This window comes from Myzus persicae, unplaced genomic scaffold (genome assembly GCF_001856785.1).
Source record: "Myzus persicae strain clone G006 unplaced genomic scaffold, MPER_G0061.0, whole genome shotgun sequence".
Classification (NCBI taxonomy): Eukaryota; Metazoa; Arthropoda; class Insecta; order Hemiptera; family Aphididae; genus Myzus; species Myzus persicae.
The window spans coordinates 1-21,720 of NW_019103965.1; the positions used below are offsets into that span (position 1 = coordinate 1).

The 21,720-nt window shown below is 29.0% G+C and overlaps 2 protein-coding genes across 2 annotated transcripts; one reads left to right on the forward strand and one right to left on the reverse strand.

The window, feature by feature from the left end:
* The first annotated feature begins 808 nt into the window (after positions 1 to 808).
* Positions 809 to 8,491, forward strand: LOC111036982 (DNA polymerase delta subunit 3-like). The gene is made up of 7 exons (XM_022319322.1): positions 809 to 1,004; positions 3,061 to 3,116; positions 6,706 to 7,138; positions 7,197 to 7,283; positions 7,347 to 7,650; positions 7,875 to 8,021; positions 8,125 to 8,491. The coding sequence occupies exons 1-7, from the start codon at positions 957 to 959 to the stop codon at positions 8,358 to 8,360; spliced, it is 1,311 nt and encodes a 436-aa protein (XP_022175014.1). The 5' UTR covers positions 809 to 956; the 3' UTR covers positions 8,361 to 8,491.
* LOC111036981 (protein transport protein Sec31A) lies at positions 8,407 to 17,987 on the reverse strand. Its single transcript, XM_022319320.1, has 20 exons — positions 17,936 to 17,987; positions 17,594 to 17,845; positions 17,280 to 17,472; positions 16,225 to 16,360; positions 15,920 to 16,017; positions 15,701 to 15,843; positions 15,460 to 15,562; positions 14,972 to 15,124; positions 14,547 to 14,651; positions 14,223 to 14,483; positions 14,002 to 14,104; positions 13,236 to 13,390; positions 12,716 to 13,168; positions 12,564 to 12,647; positions 12,072 to 12,423; positions 10,948 to 11,565; positions 10,799 to 10,887; positions 9,680 to 9,925; positions 9,465 to 9,536; positions 8,407 to 8,723 (listed from the first exon to the last, which is right to left on the reverse strand). Exons 2-20 carry the CDS (start codon positions 17,782 to 17,784, stop codon positions 8,529 to 8,531), a joined length of 3,750 nt encoding a protein of 1,249 aa, XP_022175012.1. The 5' UTR covers positions 17,785 to 17,845; positions 17,936 to 17,987; the 3' UTR covers positions 8,407 to 8,528.
* Positions 17,988 to 21,720: the final 3,733 nt, after the last annotated feature.

Consider the following 21,720-nt stretch of genomic DNA (forward strand, 5'->3'; position numbering starts at 1 on the left):
TATTTAATTACAAAATAAATTTTATTATTAATTTTATTTAACTTTTTAATTATTTTTACTTTATTCAGTGTCATTTGAATTAAATTATATGAGAATGTTTTAAAAAATTATTTTGTGTTTAACTTTTAAGCCGGGGACCAATTGTCCGTGTATGAAATTATGACGGGGACCAATTGTCCGCATGCCGCATTTTTTCGCGGGGACCAATTGTCCGGGGACCGATTGTCCTAGATCCAATATGTAACTATGGCAATCATTTAAATGAACAATGTGGAATATTATAGCGCGATATGAGCATACACATTATAACAACAACTACGGCTACTGTTTAGACAATAATTGTGTGAAGCTTTGCAGTTTGTTCCAAAAAAATGTGTTCCACAAAAAAGTTGTTCTTATAGACTTTGTTTCACAAGACATTTGTGTCGTTGGACTTTTGTTCCATAAATCATTTGTGCCAATAAACTTTGTTCCATAAATATTTGTTCCACATATTTTGGAATAAGTGTTTTGTTGAATGGAAACATGGAAAAAAACATGGAACAAAGTATAATGGTACATTTGTTTTGTGAAACAAAAGTTCATCGGAACATTCGGAACAGATGTATTATTGGAACAAAAGTCCATCGGAACAAATATTATGTGGAACAAAAGGTAAAATTTGGATCTCAAATCATTTGAAACAAACATTTCTTGGAACAAAAGGTAGTGATCCGTTCTATGATTATATTCTTTGTTTTTTTTTGGCGGCAACATTTTTTTTTATCATGATAAATTATGGTAGATAATGGTATCATTTTTATTTAACGTTGTTCTTCCGCGCAAATTGGTATTATAAAATGCTTTCATTTGGTATTAAAATATTACACTGATTACTGAAGTTTTTTTAATTTTAAATTAAGTTACAGTTATTATTATACTATATTTTTATTCAATTATTTTTATTTTTAAATAAAATGGAAACGAAAATTATTGTTGAACAACTTGAAGATAAACAACAAATTGTAAGGTTTTTTTAACTTATGTAAACTTTTTGCCTTATTCTAATTTTTATAGATGGGTCATCAGTGCTTCACTTATTGCAAAATTATAATAATTTCTATTCACTAATATAAGTGTAAATTTATTTCAACCAGTCCTAAGTATTTAAATAAATAAAACAATAATGGTCTTAAGCTTATGGCTCAAGTAGTTCATGGGCAAATCAGGTATCGACATACTTCGCTCTGGGAATTCATTTGACCGGAATAGGCAATCCTAATGTGCTAGATTATAAGTAGTACTTGGTATATTTTTGAATTTGGTTTAAACTCTTTTCTACACTTAACTGATACCTATCTCTATGAACTATACCGGCAACTTTTGTCAAAATCGATTTAGTCTTAAACTTCAAACATAAGGATATTGCATTTTGTTTTACATTTGAATAACAAATAAAAAATTAAATATTAACTATAGAATCGCATCTCATGGTTGGTTGATTAGTCTATACCAATCTTTGTTTTTTAAATTTTATTTCTTTAATCTATTGTTACCCTACGTATAAAAAAATATTTGATTTTGAGAGTCAAAACAAAATTCATGCCTGAGCCACCTGATACCAAACTATAGTGGTTGAAAAAATAAGCTTAAACCATCCTCCGAGCCTTAAGAAATATATTGATGTAACTTGTATTGAATTCAGTCCATTAGTTTCTGAGGTTATTATGTTCAAATTATATACTCTTCAGCTTTAATCTAATAGCAGGTATATTTAAATGATGACTAGCACCTACAATCTGTATCATCAATGTACACCATCCAATGGCTTGTATAGGATTTCATCTTTTTTTTTTGTGGGGGGGGGGGGGGTCAAACCCTTATAGTTCGGTATAAGGTGACTCACACATGAATTTTATTTTGACTCTCAATAGTCAAGTAATTTTTTTATATTTTTTTATGTAAGATGATTGCAATTGATTACAGAAATACAATTAAAAATCATAGATTGGTGTATAAAACTATAAACCAATCAGCCAGCCAAGCATTGCTGTGAGATTTTTTAAATAATATTTAATTTACTGTTTATTGAAATGTCAAACAAAATGCAATGTCCTTATGTTATACGCTCCCTCATATGTGACACTAAATTCACCTACCAATTGAATCAATTAGACACAATTCATTTTCCTGTTTACATTGCAACACTGCAATTTACAATACCTATAAAATGTTTTTTCTTATACTATTAGAAAGTTACAAAATTGTAATGTTTTCAAAAAATATCTGTTACAGAAAATGAATTGGCTTTAGAATATTTTATATAACTTCATTTTAAAGCTTATATTACTTAATACTTTTCATCATATTTTAGATATGTTTGTAATTTCAAGGTTTATCTGTTGACATCTATGAATTATAACTATACATGTTTGTGGTTTATTGAACTTTTTATTAGGTCATGTATTATTTAAACACAGATTTTACTCTTATTAAAAAAAATTTTAGGTATGATAATTAATAATTTTCAAATCTAAGAAAGTTATCTTGAAGTATTTCAATCTGCGATCTGTACAGATTTCAATGCTCATTTTAAGTTGCTTGTTCAATTATATGCATCTACACTACTATATCTTAAAGACAGATATTGATTCAGCTTAATATCATTTTTAGAACTTAGTTGTTATATAAGACCTTAATATTCCAACCCTCAGCGACTTAGCTAAATCCCATTACATAAAATTCCACCCAAAACTTCGCGCTCGTTCAAATCCACTAATTAAAAATCTATCGACTACCTCACTCATTCTTAGAAGGTTAAAAAAAAATGACCAAGAGACCTGCTCAATGCTTAAAAAAATTATTAACTAAAAAAAAAAAACAAATTAAATTTCTGGTCGGGTGGCACTGCTGGGGGCCTTCCTATTATGTTATTATGTAAAATTATGTATGTCAACACTCTTACTCATTATACCTTTGTCTCGTATAGATTGTAAATATATTTTTTAAATAAAAAAAAAATATATCAAAGTTTTAATGTTTAATTTAATATTATAAGAAGAATACATTTTGTATTTTCAGGTAACATACAAATATTTGATTGAAAAATTAGACATTCATCCAAATAAAGCAAAACAGTAAGTAAATAACTTTATAAGACCTAAGAACTAAGAAGTAAAGATATTTTTAAGAAATAATAGTTTTAATAAGCTATATTCATATCAATGTAACCATCCCGATGGTTCTTCCCACGCGGGTTCTGCAATATTATTAAAGTCAAATATTAAACATACCATTCTTCCCCCATATCAAAATAACGTCATACAGTCCACTAACATCTCCCTAACACTAAATCATATTCCTACCACTATCTCATAAGTGAAGGAACATCCGTCCAGGCACTAAATTAAATCCCAATGATTTCGAGCACTTCTTTAATTCCCTCGGTAATCACTTCCTGGTAGGTGGGGGTTCAACGCCAAACATCCCCAGTGGGGTTTTAGCCAACCTAATACTAGAGGTCGAACTCTCAACAAATTTATCCTCGATCACAATCTTAAAATAATATCTCCTCCTTACCCTACATATTGGCCCTCACATGTCTATACGTCCTGACGTTCTAGACTTTTTTATCACTACACTCCCTAGCCACATAAAGTTTACTATTACCAATTCCTCAGACCTCTCTTCTGACCATACACCAATATTACTCACTCTAAACGATACTTCAACTGCTACAAAAAACTACCCAACTATCACTCCAGGCAAAACAAACTGGAAAAAATGTAGTCAAACTATAGAAAATGCCATCACTCTCAACATCTCCTTAAAGAACTCATCTGACTTAGATACTGCAGTACACTCTTACACAAATATCATTCAAGATGCTGCACTCGACGCTTCTAAAAACAACTCTTCCACCACTCACACAACCAATGTTTTACCCTCACACATAACACAACTCATTACAGAAAAGCGTCGAGCCCGCCGTGTATGGCAAAGAACACACTTGCCGAGTGATAAAAGGCATTTCAACACTCTCAATAACTCCTTAAAAAATATTCTTCGAAAATACAATTTTGATAAATTTCACAACTACTTGGAATCTCTAATACAGACAACTCTCTTTGGAAAGCCACTTAAAATATCCTAATGGAAAAAAGTAAAATACCTCCCCTACGGTACCCCGACAACTCTCTAGCTTCGTCAAATCTTGACAAAGCAAACTTATTCGCATCAGATCTTGAAAATAGATTCTCACCACATCCAAACTTACTCACTAGAAGCCACTACTCTAATATTGAAGCCTCACTTCTTAACACTCTCCCAATGTGCCTCCCTACAAAACATACCTCCCCTTCTGAAGTCCTAAATATCATTAAAAACTTAAAAAATTATAAATCCCCAGGCCATGACATGATAACCAATACTATTGCTAAATACTTGCCTAAGAAAGCAATCTTACTTCTCACTTATATTTACAATAGCATTCTTCGTCTATCCTATATCCCTCCCACCTGGAAACATTCAGTTATCATCCTAATCTATCTGCCAGGAAAACCTCCTGATCAACCTTCCTCATATAGGCCTATTAGCTTACTTCCTACTTTCTCAAAATTTTTAGAAAAAATCATATTAAAAAGAATTTATCCGATTCTTAACGAGAAACAAATTATTCCAAACGCTCAATTCGGCTTTAGGAGTAAGCACTCCTCCCTCCACCAACTACACAGACTATTCGACACTATTGCCTCATCTTTTGAATAAAAAAATTTTTGTTCTGGGGTTTTTCTTGATGTTGCTCAGGCGTTTGATTGGGTCTGGTATGAAGGGCTACTGTTCAAATTATTATTTTTACCCACTCCGTTATTCCTCTTACTCAAATCTTTCCTATCAAACCGTATTTTTTCAGCAAGATGTGAAGATAAAACTTCTGACCCACATCCTATTAAAGCAGACGTCCCTCAAGGCAGTATTCTTTCCCCGACTCTCTATAATATATATACAGCAGATCTACCACAATCTATCAACACTACTCTAGCTACCCTCGCCGATAACACAGCCATAATATCAACCAATTCCGAAATAGCCACCACTACAAACAACCTCCAAGACCACCTAACCCAACTACAAGATTGGTTCAGCTTATGGAAAATTAAAATGTATGAAAATAAATCTACTCACATCACTTTTACCCTCAGGCCTACAACAATTCCTCCAGTTTACATAAATAACCAAACAATTCCCATTGTCGATTCCGTTAAATACCTAGGACTCCTTCTCGACAAAAGACTAACTTGGGATAATCACATCAAAGCTAAAAGAACTTCCATTAATCTCAGGCTTCACAAATTAAGACCACTTCTTCGATCCAAAATCTCTTTAAATAATAAAACACTAATATATAAACAAATATTAAGTCCAGCAATGACTTACGGAATTCAACTGTGGGGTACCACTAAAAACTCAAACCTAATCAAATTCCAAGCGTTCCAATCAATATCTCTGTGTGTCCTCTCTAATGCTCCCTGGTACGTCAGCAACCGCACCCTACATCATGATCTCAACATACCATCAATATCCACACTTGCCTCTTATCATTATAACAAAATTCATTTTTTTTTTCATTTATTACAACTTAAAATGTTTCAACACACTGGGTGTTTTTACAAGTATTTTAACAATTTTAAAATTTATAAGTAACATATTTATAACATAAGTTATATTGATAATAAATAATTAATATTTAGGTAAAATAATTGAGATTTTTACTGGGAATTCAATTTGACGTTTTTGGATAGTTAATGAGGATATTTATTAATATAATGATAAAAGGAAGAGATAAGATTATGGATTATGGAATATTGCTATTAGCTTTAAGTGCGTTTAGGACTAACGTGAGAAGGGAGATAAAGGGACCAATTTCATAAAAATACCTTTAACCATCCAAACCCACTCATATCTAAACGTTTTTCTTGTACAATCCCTGATAACCCCCCTCATCGCCTCAAACGCAAATGGCCGCGTGATTTATTAAAAAATGCCTAGTGCTATTTATTATAAAGTTACCTCCCTCCTAAGCTTAAATTGGAAGTAGTGTCACTGGACACTCCCTTCCCTCAAGATTTTCATGTCCTGTAATATTGTACTCATCATATTTACTTATTATATAAATTGTATATAGATTGTAAATTTTCTTAAATAATAAATAAATAAATAAATGAGCTATATTTATAACATAGAAATATGCAAGTGACAGTATTTTAAATGATTATTATTTTAATCTAGTTAGGATTTTTAATTGTGGTTTTATTGGTTTTATTTATGTTTTTGGGCTAGATCAAACTCTTTTCTAACCAAATTTTTGGAACACTCTGCGTAGCCCCATAGAAACTCAAATCAACAATATGAAAATTATAATTAAGTTATATAATTATTTTATAGTTCTTAATATCTTTATTTTATTATATTCCTAACAGAATGAAGCATGCTACTATATGTTTTTTCACTGCACCTCATAAATGTATCTATGATTCCTCAATTTTCCTTGCAGAAGAAAAATATCTAGTTGCATGCTACATTTTTTTCCACTGACCAGAAGTATAAGTTATGTCAACACATAAATATTAAACAAAAATCAAATTGTTTATTATTTATGTATTAAGAAAAACAGAATAGTATTCTTAGTTTTCTCTGCAATATATTAATTTTTTATTTTATTTACAGATTGTTAAAAGATTATGTTTCTAAACTCACTAATGATCATAAATACTCTATCACTGTTGCTATTGGAGGAACACTTAAAGAAAATGATGAGTTTTGCATTGTGTTGGCGTATGATGATCATGTTGAAACTATGCACCGGCGTTTTAAGCAAATTGATTTTGAACATGTGTATAGCATTCAACCTATCAACAGATTCGATGATATGAATAATGCTTTATATTTAGTGGACAATTCACCAAATAATTATGTTAATTTACCCTCGAGTATTAAAAGGAAAGAAATAGGAAATGATTCAATTCTTGAACAAAAAAGTGTAGATGAAATGGAAATTAATTTACCTTTAACCAAACAGACTAACTTGTCTCCTAGTCAAGTTCAAAATCATAAAAATGAAACTATTGCCAATACAAAATTAGATAAGACACAGAAAGAGGTAATTTTAATATTCAATTTAGTTTTGTAATTTATTACTTTTAAAATTTATTTTGTAGAAAAATGGATTGGATTTCTTTGCTAAAAATAATAACACTAATAATACAAAACTGGAAGAAACAGAAAAAAAAGTTATTCCAAAAAAAGTAAGTTGAATAAAACCAAAGTTTAAAAAGGTATCAAGTTAAAACAAAATTTTTAATTTTTAGACCAATTCAAATTTCTTTACAAAATTTAAGAATTCCAATAAAAGTCCAAGCACAACAAATGATTCAGCTGATTCTAAAAACAAAGTTTCAGCAAAAAACATGACAAAAGAAGATACAAAGATAAAAGATTTAGAGCCATCTAAAAATGTAGAAGACAATGTAAACAAAGAAAAAAATCTAAAAAAAGAAAAGAAAAAAAAAGAAAATGTAAATAAAAGTAAAAGTAAAAATAATAGTAAAGTTAAAAGAAAACGTATTCAAACTTTCGATAGTTCAGATGAAGAAATAGATAGCGAGGAAGAAGGTACATGTAGAATATTTATGTATTTATATAACTATATCATAAGCGTAACCTCAGGTGAGCTTCAACGCACTGTGTCAGCAATGAACAAAAGTCTACAACAAAATTAGATTTAATTGAAGGGTGTGGTTTGAACAAATAGGATGACAATTGATCAGCTCCTAAAATTAATCTTATATGAGACAAAGTATGAATAATTTATTAATTGTCATTATATATTTTTTTAGATATGAAAAGATCTGAACATGTTCTGGATGGTGAGGATGATATTGATTTTGTACAGCCTACTCCGCCACGCCCAACACCAAGAGAAAATCGGAAAAAAGAGAAACAAACAACCACATCCACATTCATAGATGATGATGGTTTTGTCCGTGAGAACACATTTTTATGATAACAAAATACTTAATCTTTAAAATATGTTTTTAATGTATTTATAGATTAATTTATGTGCTGTTTTTTTTTTTTTTTTTGTAGATACTACGAAAGAAGTAAAAATTGTGGAAACTGAATGTGAATCACTTTTGGAATCTACTGGAAATGACAATTTTTCTGAATCTAAAGAATTAAATATTGAACCAGTTATCAAAAAAATTAAAATTTCGGAATCAGATTCTGCAGATAAGAAAAAGAACAAAAATAAAAAGCCTAAAAATAGTTCTAGCCAAGGCATGAAACAATCTTCATTAACTAGTTTTTTTAAAACAAAATAATGTATTACTACAACATTTTAAAAATACATAAATATTAACATATAAATTAAATAATTTTTATGTACCACCAGTTTAATAAATTATAATATATAAATACATATGAAGTAATATTAACTTGCTAATGTTATTAATGTTGTACACATTTATTTTTTAATAATCTAAATTCTATCACAATCCTTCAAGGCTGACATTATATTGATATGTCATTTGGAACAATGCTTTCAGCGAAGGCATGAAAGTCGATATTTTTGAAAATTCTGGCCCCGAAACCAGTTGTGTATGTATATTAAATGCACCATTGTAATCTCGCTTCAGTACAAGATCGATCATCGTGTGCAGACATTGAATCAAATAAGCAGACAACTGTAATTTATAATTAAAAGTGATTTAATGTTTAATAATAATAATTCAAGGTTCATAATAACTAATAAAATAGATCCTGCATTCCATTATACGTAAAATGATAATTTTAACATAAACCAGAATATGTACATATTTAAAATAAACTAAAAAATAGTTTATAATTTTTCCTGTGTATTAAGACAGTTATAATATGACCTTGCATTTTAATATTTTTTTTTTTTTTTTTTTATTGATCTTAAGCTTCGGCAACTGAGGCCATTAGCTGTAGGTTGTGGTACTGTAGGGTTTTTTTTTTTTTTTGGGACTGTTGGGTTACTGTAGGGTTATGGAACACGTGTGTGTTTGTTTGGCAGAATTTCTAGTGGGCACCCGTAGGTTTCTGCCATACCCGGTTGGGGGATGGCGGCCTCTCTCTCCAGACACCGTGACTGCCCGGAGAGAAGTGCCACCCGTGACCGAGATTCGAACCGGCGACGGTGCGCGTTGCGACCGACGCGTTATCCACTCGGCCACTCCGTCCCCATTTTAATATTTGTACATCCAAATAACATATGTTACACCCAAAAGACAACCAGTTTGGTTTCAGACTAGTTTAAATTAATATTATATTAACTTTAAATTTCATAGAATATATTATAGTCTCAAATTTCTGTCAAAATTATCATCAACATATTTCAGAAATTATTACTCAAGAAATTGAATAACACCAAGATTATTTTACTTATAATATTTATTACTTACGGAATTTTCTCGTAAAGCATCATACAATAACTCTAATTTTTTAGCAATATCTGAAACTCTCTTTCTGGTTTGCTATTAGAAAAAAAAATGTATATTAACAATAAAAAAATAAAAATGTATATTAATCTATTCATAATTATAGTAAAATTAATAACGAAATGTACTCAGGATATGAATATAGATTAAACTATAACTTAAAAATGTCTACTACTTACAGCAGTAGGTGCTGCTTCTAATAATTTTGATTGCAATCCATCCAATATCACTTGAATTTTAACATGCTCTTGTGGAATTGGCTGCTTTGATAATGCTTCTACACCTTGTGTTATATTATTGTTAAAATATTGTTCTTCATTGGTACTTCGAAGTGGAATATAAGTTCCAATTTCTTCAATTGGTGGCGGATTATTTGTATACAACGGATGTGTAATTGGAATTGATGACACAGGTGTTGGTGGTTTCTAAGTAAATGATATTGAAATACTGGGTGATTATTTTAATTGAAGAACATTAATTTAAAAAAAATTTTTTGCATACATTAATTTAGTTGTTACAGAATACCATTTTTGAAGAAAATTAACCTTTTTACTCTTTTCTTTAAGTTTAAGTTTTACTTTTTTATTCAAAAAAAAAAAAGATTCCGAGCGGAATGATGAATGTAATGATTTCACAATCAATACATTTGAATTCAACACACAATGATGTGTGTGTACATATGATAAATAGTATATTTTGGTGTAAAAGTGAATCTAGTGGGTGCATTCAAAAAGGTCAAAATTGAAAATCCCAGTAGTTTAGAAAAACACAAAAGAAAAATTTAAGAAAACAGAAACTTTTTTAAAAATATTTTAAGTTCAAATTTGGATAGATAAATTAAACAAGGAAGAACAATTGTTAATTATTTTGTTATAGTTAATTCAAAAACATTCATACAAATATTCGTGGGTACTTAAAACTTTTATGTATATTTTAAATTTGACTACACACAATGACATTTTCAAAATCTTTAGATTAATTTTAAAATATTACCTATTTATACCATGAACCTATTATATGGACTAAACTTTTTTCAATTACTCGATTTCATAGTTCAGTATTTACCACCACCACCACCACCACCACACAATTACTGTTATACACATTATTTGCTCATAACAACATTATGATATAAATTTTATATTGCATGGACTACGGTGGCACTGAGACCACACCAAGGGGATTATCCAACTGAATAAATTAATGAAGGCAAATGTTCTACTCCAAAAAATATAACCGAGGGTAAATTTTCTTATTGCCTATAATATATAGCCTAGACATAAAAAAATTATAATTACTTGAATTGGAGCAGAAGTTGATAACATTGGAGGATCATTCCAACCAGCAGGAGTTGATTTTTTCATGTAATTTATTGGTAGAGGTTCAACTAGGAAAATTAAAAATGCAATTTAGGGAAGTTTTTATAACAAAATAAATATTTATTTACCTGATGGAGCCATTTGATTGTAAGTTGACAAAGACTGATTAAAATTGGTTGATTGAGGAATTGCTTGAGAAAAATTATTTAAATGACTTTGAATAGGTTGAAATGTAGGTTGTTGTTGATTCAAATTAGGTAACTGACCAAAATTTTTAGGCTGATTAAAATTATTTATTTGAGATGAAGCTGGATCATTAATATTTGGTCGCATATGTTGATTGAATTGTTCATTTAAATTGCTTGTGTGTCCCAATGGTTGATTTATAACGTTTGACTGTCCCATTGGTGGATTAAAACCACTTTGTTGTCCCAATGGTTGGTTTAAAGTATTTGATTGCCCCACTAGTGGATTAAAATTACTTTGTTGTCCAATTGTTGAATTAAAACTACTTTGTTGTCCAAATGGTTGATTAAACAAATGAGATTGTGGTTGCCCCATTGGTGAATTCAAACTACTCTGTTGCATAAATGGTTGGTTTAGAGTATGTGGTTGACCAATTTGTGTATTAAAACCACTTTGTTGTCCCAATGGATTTGCCATTGATGGATTTCCTAATCCATTGTTATAACTGCCATAAATGTTATTTCCTTTGACAGAAGGATCAACAACATATTTAGGCTTCCCTATAACAAGACATAAAACAAACATAAAATTTACTTTGCAGTTTATTATATTTTATAAATATATCACAAGTATTAATAATAATAAGTACAAGAAATATGTTGTCTATAAATATTTAACATATTGTGTATAAAGACAATGAATATGAAGATAATAGAAAAATAAAAGAATCTCAGCTAACTGAAGGTGCCGAAAAAATATTAAAGAACATAAAAAATTAGCTTCAAGACCTACAAAAAACTAGGAGGATGAATACAAAATAATTATGAAAACTATATGAATTCTTTAAATTTTTAAATGATAAAATAATTTCATAAATAATTACTAAATATTCCAATATCTACAATGTAATGTATGCATAATACACCGTGTATTTATTTGAATCAAATTATTTTGACCAAAAAAGTTAGATTAATTACATAAGAAATTTTTTTTTTAAAGTATTAAAATAATATTCACTATTAGTTATATATATTAAAACTAGTGATATTGATATTATTTTATATACCTGGCTTAATACTGCTAGGAGTCATACATCTATTGCTGGAGTCTGGCGGTGGTGTTGGAGGTACTGTTTTTTGCATATTTGTTGGGTTAATATAACTATTTCCATACTCTGGTGTACTATTAAGAGGATTGTTATAAATTGATGTTGACTGGTTATTTATGTTGTATGTTGGCTGAGATTGAATGTTAGGAGGAGGATAATTTGAAGGAAGGTGCCTATGATTTTGAAATGTATCATTATCTTGAACATATTTGTTTGGATAAGATGGAAAAGGTGGTTCCGGTGTTACAGTTCCTGTAGCACTTGAAGTTGAGTATTTTCGTAAATCTTGAGTACCGATATTCGATGTTTTCTAAAAAAAAATTAAGAGTAGGTTAGTAATAACTAGGGCTTAGAAATTGTAGAAGTTGCATATTATTTTATATGCTCTCAATTTATAGCAGACCAAGCTACTCATATTTTCACTATTAAAATTAATATATTGTGTATTACTTGTGAGACATTATTAGAATTTTCAGCTGTTGTATTTTTTCCAAGCGCTTTATAAAGTTGATTTTTTAATTCAATGCTATAATCCTAAAACAATAACATTTAAGTATCTAAATAATTGTATTACGTTGTAATTAAATATAACCATTATTTACCTTATTTGTAAATTCTAAATATCTCAAAGCTCCTTCCAAATCACCTTGAGAAATCAATGTTTCACAATACATCACTAAAAGTTCTGACATTTTTTGTCCAACTTCCAAATGAGATTTACTAGACAATTTTGATTGATGCAACATCATTGCCATTTCTACACATTCTTGTAGTTTCTCAACTGTTTTGAGATCTTTTTTATAATCTATAAGAGCTTCGACATTTCCAGAACAGATATAACAAAGCTGTGCATATTTTGACAAGCTTAAATCATCACTAGCCGCAAGACGATTTCCAAGTTTTTCAAAAGAAGACACAAAACTTGGTCCATTTGTATGAGTTAGAATGGCTGTCATTATTTCTTTCCAACAATTTAAATTGCAATTTTCAATCAGATTGCTCCAATCATTGGTCACAATTGCATGTAGTAAAGCAGCAGTTGGTTCTTTTGAATTCTTTAACATGCATTTAATGTATAATTATACAATTGTAGATTAAAAATAGGATTGACTTGATATTTACCTTGAGGTATTTATTTTGTATTCTAGATAATGTTTTAGGACCAGCGATTATGCCAGTTAATAAAGCTTCAACTGGTTTTCCATTATCTAAAAACAAATCTGCAGCTGTTGACAAATTTCCGATAAGAAGTGACTGATATATTAAGTCTTGAAAATCTAAATTTATAATATAAATTACTTATTAGTGAATAAGAAAATAAATAATGAAGAGTTGGAGAAGTCGTTTTGTAATAATGTGAAGTAGGTGTTAAGTGTATATAGATCACTGCAACGGATGTGTTAAATTTACATGCAACAAATAATTCTGAGCCCAGACAAACCTATATTTCTAGGGATATTTATAATACTATGAGTCATTTTTTCTGTTAATAATACAATATAATAAATAAATTTTTACCAAAAACTTATCATAAATTAAATATACTGCAGGTGTCAAGAGATCAGAACTAGGCAACAACCAAAACATGTTATAGACCCTAGTTCACACTTCCTCCATGGTTTTCCAATATAGTTTAAATTTTAACTTCAGTCATTCATAAAAAATGTATGTGATAACATTTTTTTTAAACTATCTCCCCTTATCCAAATACCTACTAGATTTAATTTGCTTTGAGAAACCTTCCCCAAAGCTGAGTATCAAACTATTTTGTCTACGATAAAAAGTAAAAAAACAATGACACAAAATAAAAACACACTTTATTGTGAGACCAATACATCCATTACTCTGCTCAAAATCTAATAAATAAAAAATAAACATTTTACTGTACCATTAGGGTTAGAAGATTTTAAATTGAAATCATCAAACTTAGCCACTATATTGTGTTCCTCTTGTATGTTTGAAAGATTAGAATGAAATCCATCATTTTCTTCCTAAACATATAAATTGAAATCAATAAAAGATAAAAAGATTAAAAAAATATTATATATTATTATTAACTCATCTTAAGAATTGATAAATAAAATAATAATTCGAAACTACACCACTAACTTTTTTAATTGAATATCCAAGTAATTCTAACTGTGCTTCCTTGGGATTACTTTGAAACATAGTTTTCAAAAATTTCCATACTAGCTGAAGATTATCATCAGGAGTCAATTCACTTTTACTATGACAAAATCCTTCATAATTTCCATTATTTAAGATTTTACTTAGATACTCAGACCACACCAATAAATCAGATTCAATCACTGTCTTGTTTAATTGAACTGTTTTAAGTGAACCATCAAATGACACCAAGTAACCACCAAACTACATAAAGATACTTAAATAACATAGTTGGCTCTAATTGTTTTCATTAATTTCTTTTCTTACTGCAAATGATGCCCCACAATTTCTCTGAAGCCACTTTGGAGCATTTGTTAAACTAGATACCGTTGTCCATTGAGAATTGATATTTCCATTTTCACCATTTATTTTCTAAGACAATATAATAATTAAGTGGTATACAATATTTATGAGCATAGTACTTAAGACCACCCATATGTATAGGATGGTTTCATGGTCAACAAAGGCCTGTCCCTAGGTCACAAACAAGTCATGGAATGCTTTAGGGCGGCATACAATTTTAAAGTAATCAAAGGCAGAAATATTAAATAAATATTAGTAATAAAGAGCGGCACTAAAATGTTTGCTTTTGGGAAAATATCTAATGACAGACCAGGGTCAACTTTGTTACAAATTAATATTTACAACATTATATATTACAAATTATGATATACAATTATAAATATTATTACCTGATCATTAGAATTCTGTAGATCATTTATTGAATATACAGTTGTTAGCCCATCAAAACTAGATGTAGCTATCAACAATGGATCTTTTGGACACCAGTTTATCTCAAAGTTCCACTGTTTATTATGTTCTAATTCACATACCAGTAAATTTTCCTAGAAAATAATATATATATTTCAGAATACAACAGTATGGTACATCTAGTATACCTTGATTATCAGTATAACATTTTTTGAATTTGAATTTTCAATATTTTGTTTAATTCTACTTTTAACAAAATTTGGTAGTTAATAATATTTAAAAAGTGACCATACCAAATCTCAACTCAAGTTATAAGTTCATGTTTAATGTTATCAATTTAATTTCTAGAGTTTTCTATTATCAAAGAAGATGAATTTAGAAAATTATTATAAGCATAAAATATTAAATTATTTTTGCAAATTTAAGTATTAATAACAAAAATAAGATCAATCAATAAATTTTTAGTTACATCATTCTCACTACTAGGATTCCACATAAGTATACGATTGTCTTTTCCACAACTTATTAATAAATCTGGATCCTCAGAGCACCATGACATTGACAATATGCCCCTAAAAACATATGGATATGTTAAATTAAAAAAACTGAATTATAACACATTAAAAAAAAATAATTTCCGAGATTTCAAATATAATTTTTTAGCTATAGCATTTTATTGGTATTATAAAATTAAAAATTTGAATAATCACTTTTGATGTCCCATTAAATTTTTAACAGGTGATGATGCATATCTTAAATCCCATAGTTGAATAACTGGATTTTGATCATCTTCTGATGCAATACACACTTGTGTTGCCACTTTAGGGTTCCAAGACATCGCTTTCCATTTAACCTATATACATTGTGTTTTATTCATATATTAAAATAACTGAAATTGAAACATATATGTATATATTCTATATTTATACTTTTGAATTGCTGTCTGATAACTTAATGATAGGTTCATTCTTACGTAAATCCCACACAACAGTATACTTATGAAACAATGAACCAAGTATGTGTTGAACTGAAACAAATAGGTATTTAAAAAAAAAATTAAATAATATTACATACAACATAAATTATAAATTATTATTAAGTGATTATTATTTCAAATAAAGGATAATATACATTTGCAATGTATTTTTGTGTCATTCAATAGATACACATAATTGTATTTAATGTAAAATGAAGAAAAATAATAATGATACATACAAATATAATAAATTTATACCTTCATTATTCCATGCTAAATCAATTACATCTTCTAAAGTGTCTGATTTAGATCCTGGAGTCATTGGAGTACTCATACTGTGCAAATCCCAAATGAATATTTCAGATTCAGAAGCACCAGAAGCAAATAAATTTGTCTAAAAAATCAAGTTATTTATAAATTAAAAACAGAAGTGGAAACTCAAATGGAATTTTAAAAAATGTAAATATACAGTGAAACTCATATACACAATACTGTTTTTTATACAATTCTATAAAAATAATATTTTTTATAAATCACAAGAAATATTTTATTTTAATAAAGGTTGAATAAGCTTTTTTATTTTTGTTCCTTGAAATGTGTAATAACCAGATTTGACTATGTACAGTATTTATTAACACCTCCTACAAAGAAGGACACAACTCAATTTTTTCATTTTTTGTTTTGTTTGATTATCAGATACTATTTTTTTTCTTAATTCCAGACGAAAACGGCATTAATCCGACTCTGCCTAAGAGGTTTTAAATCAAATAAAATCTAAAGTTCCAATACTCAGTAACCAGAAAACAAGTATGTATCTTTAGTTACATAAATATTTTAATATAAATTAATGAATGAAGAAAACAGTTGTTCCTTAAGATATAATTCTAATAAAAAAGACTTGTTTTGAGTTGTCTGTATAATTTCTAAAATAATAGGACGTATTCTAGTACTCAAGGACTTAGATCAACAAAAGATTATAATTTGGAAAAACAAAATTTTTTAGCTCGTTCTAAAAATGTAAAATAAAAATCAACTAAAAGAAAATTTTAAAATTTAATTCTGAAAACTTAAAATAGCTACACTGAAAAGTTGTTAAAATTGAGTTACGTCATTCTTTGTTTAAATTATTTAGTATATAGGTGCTAATATAGGTGCTAGATATAGAATTTACAGAGACAATATTCAATATTCCAAAAAAATTAACATTAAGTCATACTAGAATACCTCATTTTTATTTATGTAGGTAAAATCAATCATATTATTATGTAAGTACATATTATGATTAATAAATAATATAATAATTTTGTACTAACTTGAAATAAATTAAAATTGAGAGCTTTGACTGATCCAACATGACGATCACTTTTGGCTAAAATACTATCAACATTTCTTGCCAATTTTGAAGCATTATACAGACGAATAACCCCATTATCACAGCCGGCGGCAATGATTCCAGAATCCCATTCTTCATTACTATTAGCACCACCCCATACTAATTTATGAAACCTTTATAAAATATAACATAATTAGGTACATAATAATATTTTATAAATATAAGCAAATCATAAGTAAAAAATGTTTATAAACATGATAATAGTTTAGATTTAATTTTAATTTATGATCTCACCGACAATCAGTAGAAATTGATGCGTTGAGTGTTATATCATCAGGTTGTACAGTATACAGTTCTAACGTTGATGATGTGTTAAATGAAGCATCTAATTGTTGGGCAGCTGTACCCATTGCTATGTTGATTGGATAATTTGATTTTGGTGACCATGTTGATACAACAGTCTTTTGGAACTGCTTGATTTTCATTTTGACTTTTCAAGAAATAATATTAGATAGGCATACAATAAAAACGTTTACAGTTTCCTCACTATGCAAGTAAATATAATAAATGTTAAGATTAATTATAAGCAATAATAAATAATATTTAAATATAAATATAACATTATTTATTGTCTACCTTAGATTATAAATTGTTTTTAACTCACGAAATAATTAAATTAAAAAAATGCATAAAAGTAAATAAACGAAAACACCGCAAAAAATTATAGAATGTGTATGAAATTCTCTTTAACTTTAAATAATATAATACACGTATATGATTAGTATTATTATACCTATATAGATATATTTTGTAAAAATAATTATTATCTTCAATTTAAAAAAAAGATAATAAGTATGAAGTTCTATACGAGTTATAGAGTGTAATACTCCAACGTGGCTCATGAACCAGTGGTTCTTATTTTGTGGTTATTCCACTATTTCCCCTGCATAAATAGCATAATTGCTATTGCATTGTAATTTTATGAGGTAAATGTAAATCTATTCTGTGGTAAATGTATATTATGTACAAGTGTACAACCGCATAATGTTAAATAAATGTATCTTATTTACTTAAAAAAAAAACGTAATTACATATATAGTTATCATTTAGCTGTGTTAACTGATAATACAGTTTTCAACTTTTAAGTTTCGGCAGGCTGGAATGTAGATGTGATCAGAAATCAGAATGTATTAAGCCTATCGAAAAGTGAAATGCGTAATAACTAACAAGTATCGAAACGAGGGAGCACTTTTCCATATGTTTTTATAGGTTTTACCAACTCTATATTATATCTGTGCACATCACTCTTCAGTTAACATTAAAAAAATGTTATAGGTATTTGAAATTAATCTTTACTTTAGCATATGCATACTTATACTTTTTTGTTATTGGACGTTTTTCATTTGTATTTTATAGGTGTATGGTGTATCGTATGACGCATATACATTATACGTATTGTGTACAACTTGTCTATAATAACATTTATATAATAACGTTTTAAATATATTTGTTGGTGTTTGTTTTGTCCATTGTATATGTTTTGACTATACTTCTTGGTTCAAGGTGATCCATTTTGGGTGTCTACACTCATATTTCGAAAAATATGAACTTTCTGAATTTCTCTGTTATCAAACGTTTTCAACGCCAATTCTTGATATACTCGGTTGCAACCACATATCTAATATATATCTATGATTCCAACTTGGTTATTACACGATATAAAAAAAAATGTACGTGTTGCAATGCAAGAGTGGATGAAGTGAAACTTCTTTGAAGATGGATTCACACTTCGTCATGTCATGTAGGTGTTCCATATATTCCTAAAGAAGTTTCACTTCATCCACGCTTGTATAGTTGTATTGCAACATACACAATTTTTATGTATAAATTATTTTGCCATCATCAAATTCGGCTACCGAGGTATATATAAGGTGAAGTAGGTTGGTCAGCCGCGTATATGTTTGGAGAATTGGGGTGAAATAGCACCTCGAGGAGGTACATCAGCCAGGATGGGTGCTAGGTTTGAGAACTCTGACCTACTTTGATCACTAAGTGACGAATTTCCAGATAAGATTTGAAAAATAAGAAGTAGAGAGGAGGAGAAATTGTTTTAATTTAAACATGTGTCCGCTGTATCACTTTATCAAGAGCTTGAACAAGGTCCAGCAGAACTGCTTAACAGTAAAGTTTGTTTTCGAAAGAGTAGTTGGTTAGGCGACGAATTTGGTGGAGTGCTTGTTACGAAGGCCGAATTGGGTGTGAGGAATTATATTTTTATCGCTAATGAGTTTCGATTTTCATTTGATCAATTAGTCAATTTTTCGCATAGTTTTGTAAAAAAGGGGAGGAAGCTTATTGAGAGAAAGGAGGGTGGAATGTCCGGAGATTTTCTAGGTTTCAGGAATATGATAATTAATGATACCTTCCATTAGAGAGGCATGTATGGTAATCTTATATAGAATTAAGTATATGGGTTAGGAAAATTAGTGTTTTTTTGGGGAGTTGTTGAGCTATCTCGGAGGTGATTTCATCTATCCTAGATGATTGTTTAAATGGAAAAGATTTAATGTGGAGGATTTCGCTTAGAGAGAACGGTTTGGGGGCAAGATAAAAGGTAAAGGGGGAAAGAGAGAATATTCAATATTTGCGTCTAGAATATTGTTGAAAAATCAGATGGAATTAAAGCCATTAATATCAACCTGATAATTAGGCGTTAATTACTCGATCGTTAAGTATGGCTCTCCTAGTCTCCTCCTGAGACTAAATAGGTGCTTAAATTAATAAATAGTATGTGACTCGTGAGCTAGACGCCTTGGACCGTGGTACTAGTACTAAGAAATACATGGGCGATAAATTACACAACGGTCGACTGCATTGACGAGAAACGTTCTCAACGACTGTCCGTGGGATACTAATAGTAATGTAGTACATATAGTAATGGACCTATAGACTTCTCCCCCGATTCTGACGCACGGACGCTGTCGCGTAGACGATGAACGTGGTTACGGGCTGTCGCGATGGCATCATAAGGAGCACATTGCCATCTCTTGAGCAATGTTTATTTTTCACTTTAATCAGAACGACCTCATCATATATATTTTAAACGACTTGTGCTAATAATTATTGTTTAGCATGGTAGCATTCCTTACTAAACCATATAAACGCTACGGAGCTCATAATTTCAAAGCCCAATCATAAATTATTTCAAAATATGGTTTTAAGAATCGTAGCGTGTATACAACATTTATACAATTGGTATTTACAAAGACAAATAGAAAACTTCATTTTATGTATGTTGCAAATTTTCCACAATAGAATAACACATTTATGTAGTTTGTAGTTGTGCACTCACGATTCAACAAATTGTTGCAACGTAATATTATGGTATAATTATTTTAATATTTTTTATTAGTGAATTAATATCAAACTAAATTCAAATACTCCAGTGGCTTTAGAATTTTAAGTACAGTATGAAGTTGTTAATATTATACTCATTAGTTTATTTGTGTTATAGTAGTATATCAGTGACCAATAAGATAGATATGATTAATGCAATTCTAAAGATTTCTGAAAATCAATTTTGGATCGATAATTTTATGACTCAAGAGATACTGATCGAAAAAAAAGTTGTGACTTTAAGAGATGCTCTTAAAGTATTAAAAAATGTTTATAATTGTGAGTATTCAGAGTATTTGAGTAAATTAAACATGAACGATGTGTTAAAAGCTTCAAAAGCTCTTTACACAGCTCAGAAATGTAAATATTCAGATTTAGTTATCCATGCATTTCGTATTTTTTTCAAAATATTTTCATCAATTCGAAAACTATCCATTGATAATTTAAAAAATGGTAATGAAGAGCTGTCGAAAACAATAAAAACATTTTTAATTAATATTTTAGAACGCACCATTACACTCAAAATGTACACTTCAAGATTTATATATAATATAAACTATTTGAAGAATTTAATTCCGACTTTAAAATCTACTGATCACACATTAACAAAATCTTTATTATCCATTAATTTAAATTTAGACTGCATAAAAAGCTATATAGATGAATATCAAGGTGATGCAAGTAAATTTGATGTATTAGACATTGTCCAGAAAGTCCAGAAAGCGATTGCTCAAATGATAAACTTAGTTGAACGTTTTAGATGTAAACATTGTTATATTGAAAATTATTATGATGATTTAGTTTCATTAGGAACTTATGAAATAACTCTTGAAACACTAAGCAATGCAACTAATAATAGTGTTGGTCGTGCAATTGAACAATCATTCTCTAATTTAGAAAAGTTTTATGAAGATTCAACTTATATGATTAATTTTAATAACATTCTGTATTCGCCAAATCTGTACGACCAAAAATACATGTTATTAGAAGGTATATTTGAAATTAATAATGGCACATCGTTCATC

Coding starts and splice junctions, on each gene's coding strand:
- LOC111036982 (XM_022319322.1), top strand. CDS start 957: ATGGAAACGAAAATTATTGTTGAACAACTTGAAGATAAACAACAAATT. Junction 3,117..6,705: donor CATCCAAATAAAGCAAAACA/GTAAGTAAATAA, acceptor TTTTATTTACAG/ATTGTTAAAAGATTATGTTT. Junction 7,651..7,874: donor AATAGATAGCGAGGAAGAAG/GTACATGTAGAA, acceptor ATATTTTTTTAG/ATATGAAAAGATCTGAACAT.
- LOC111036981 (XM_022319320.1), bottom strand. CDS start 17,784: ATGAAAATCAAGCAGTTCCAAAAGACTGTTGTATCAACATGGTCACCA. Junction 16,361..17,279: donor TCAATTTTAATTTATTTCAA/GTTAGTACAAAA, acceptor TTGATTTTTTAG/ACAAATTTATTTGCTTCTGG. Junction 15,844..15,919: donor TATCAGACAGCAATTCAAAA/GTATAAATATAG, acceptor CAATGTATATAG/GTTAAATGGAAAGCGATGTC.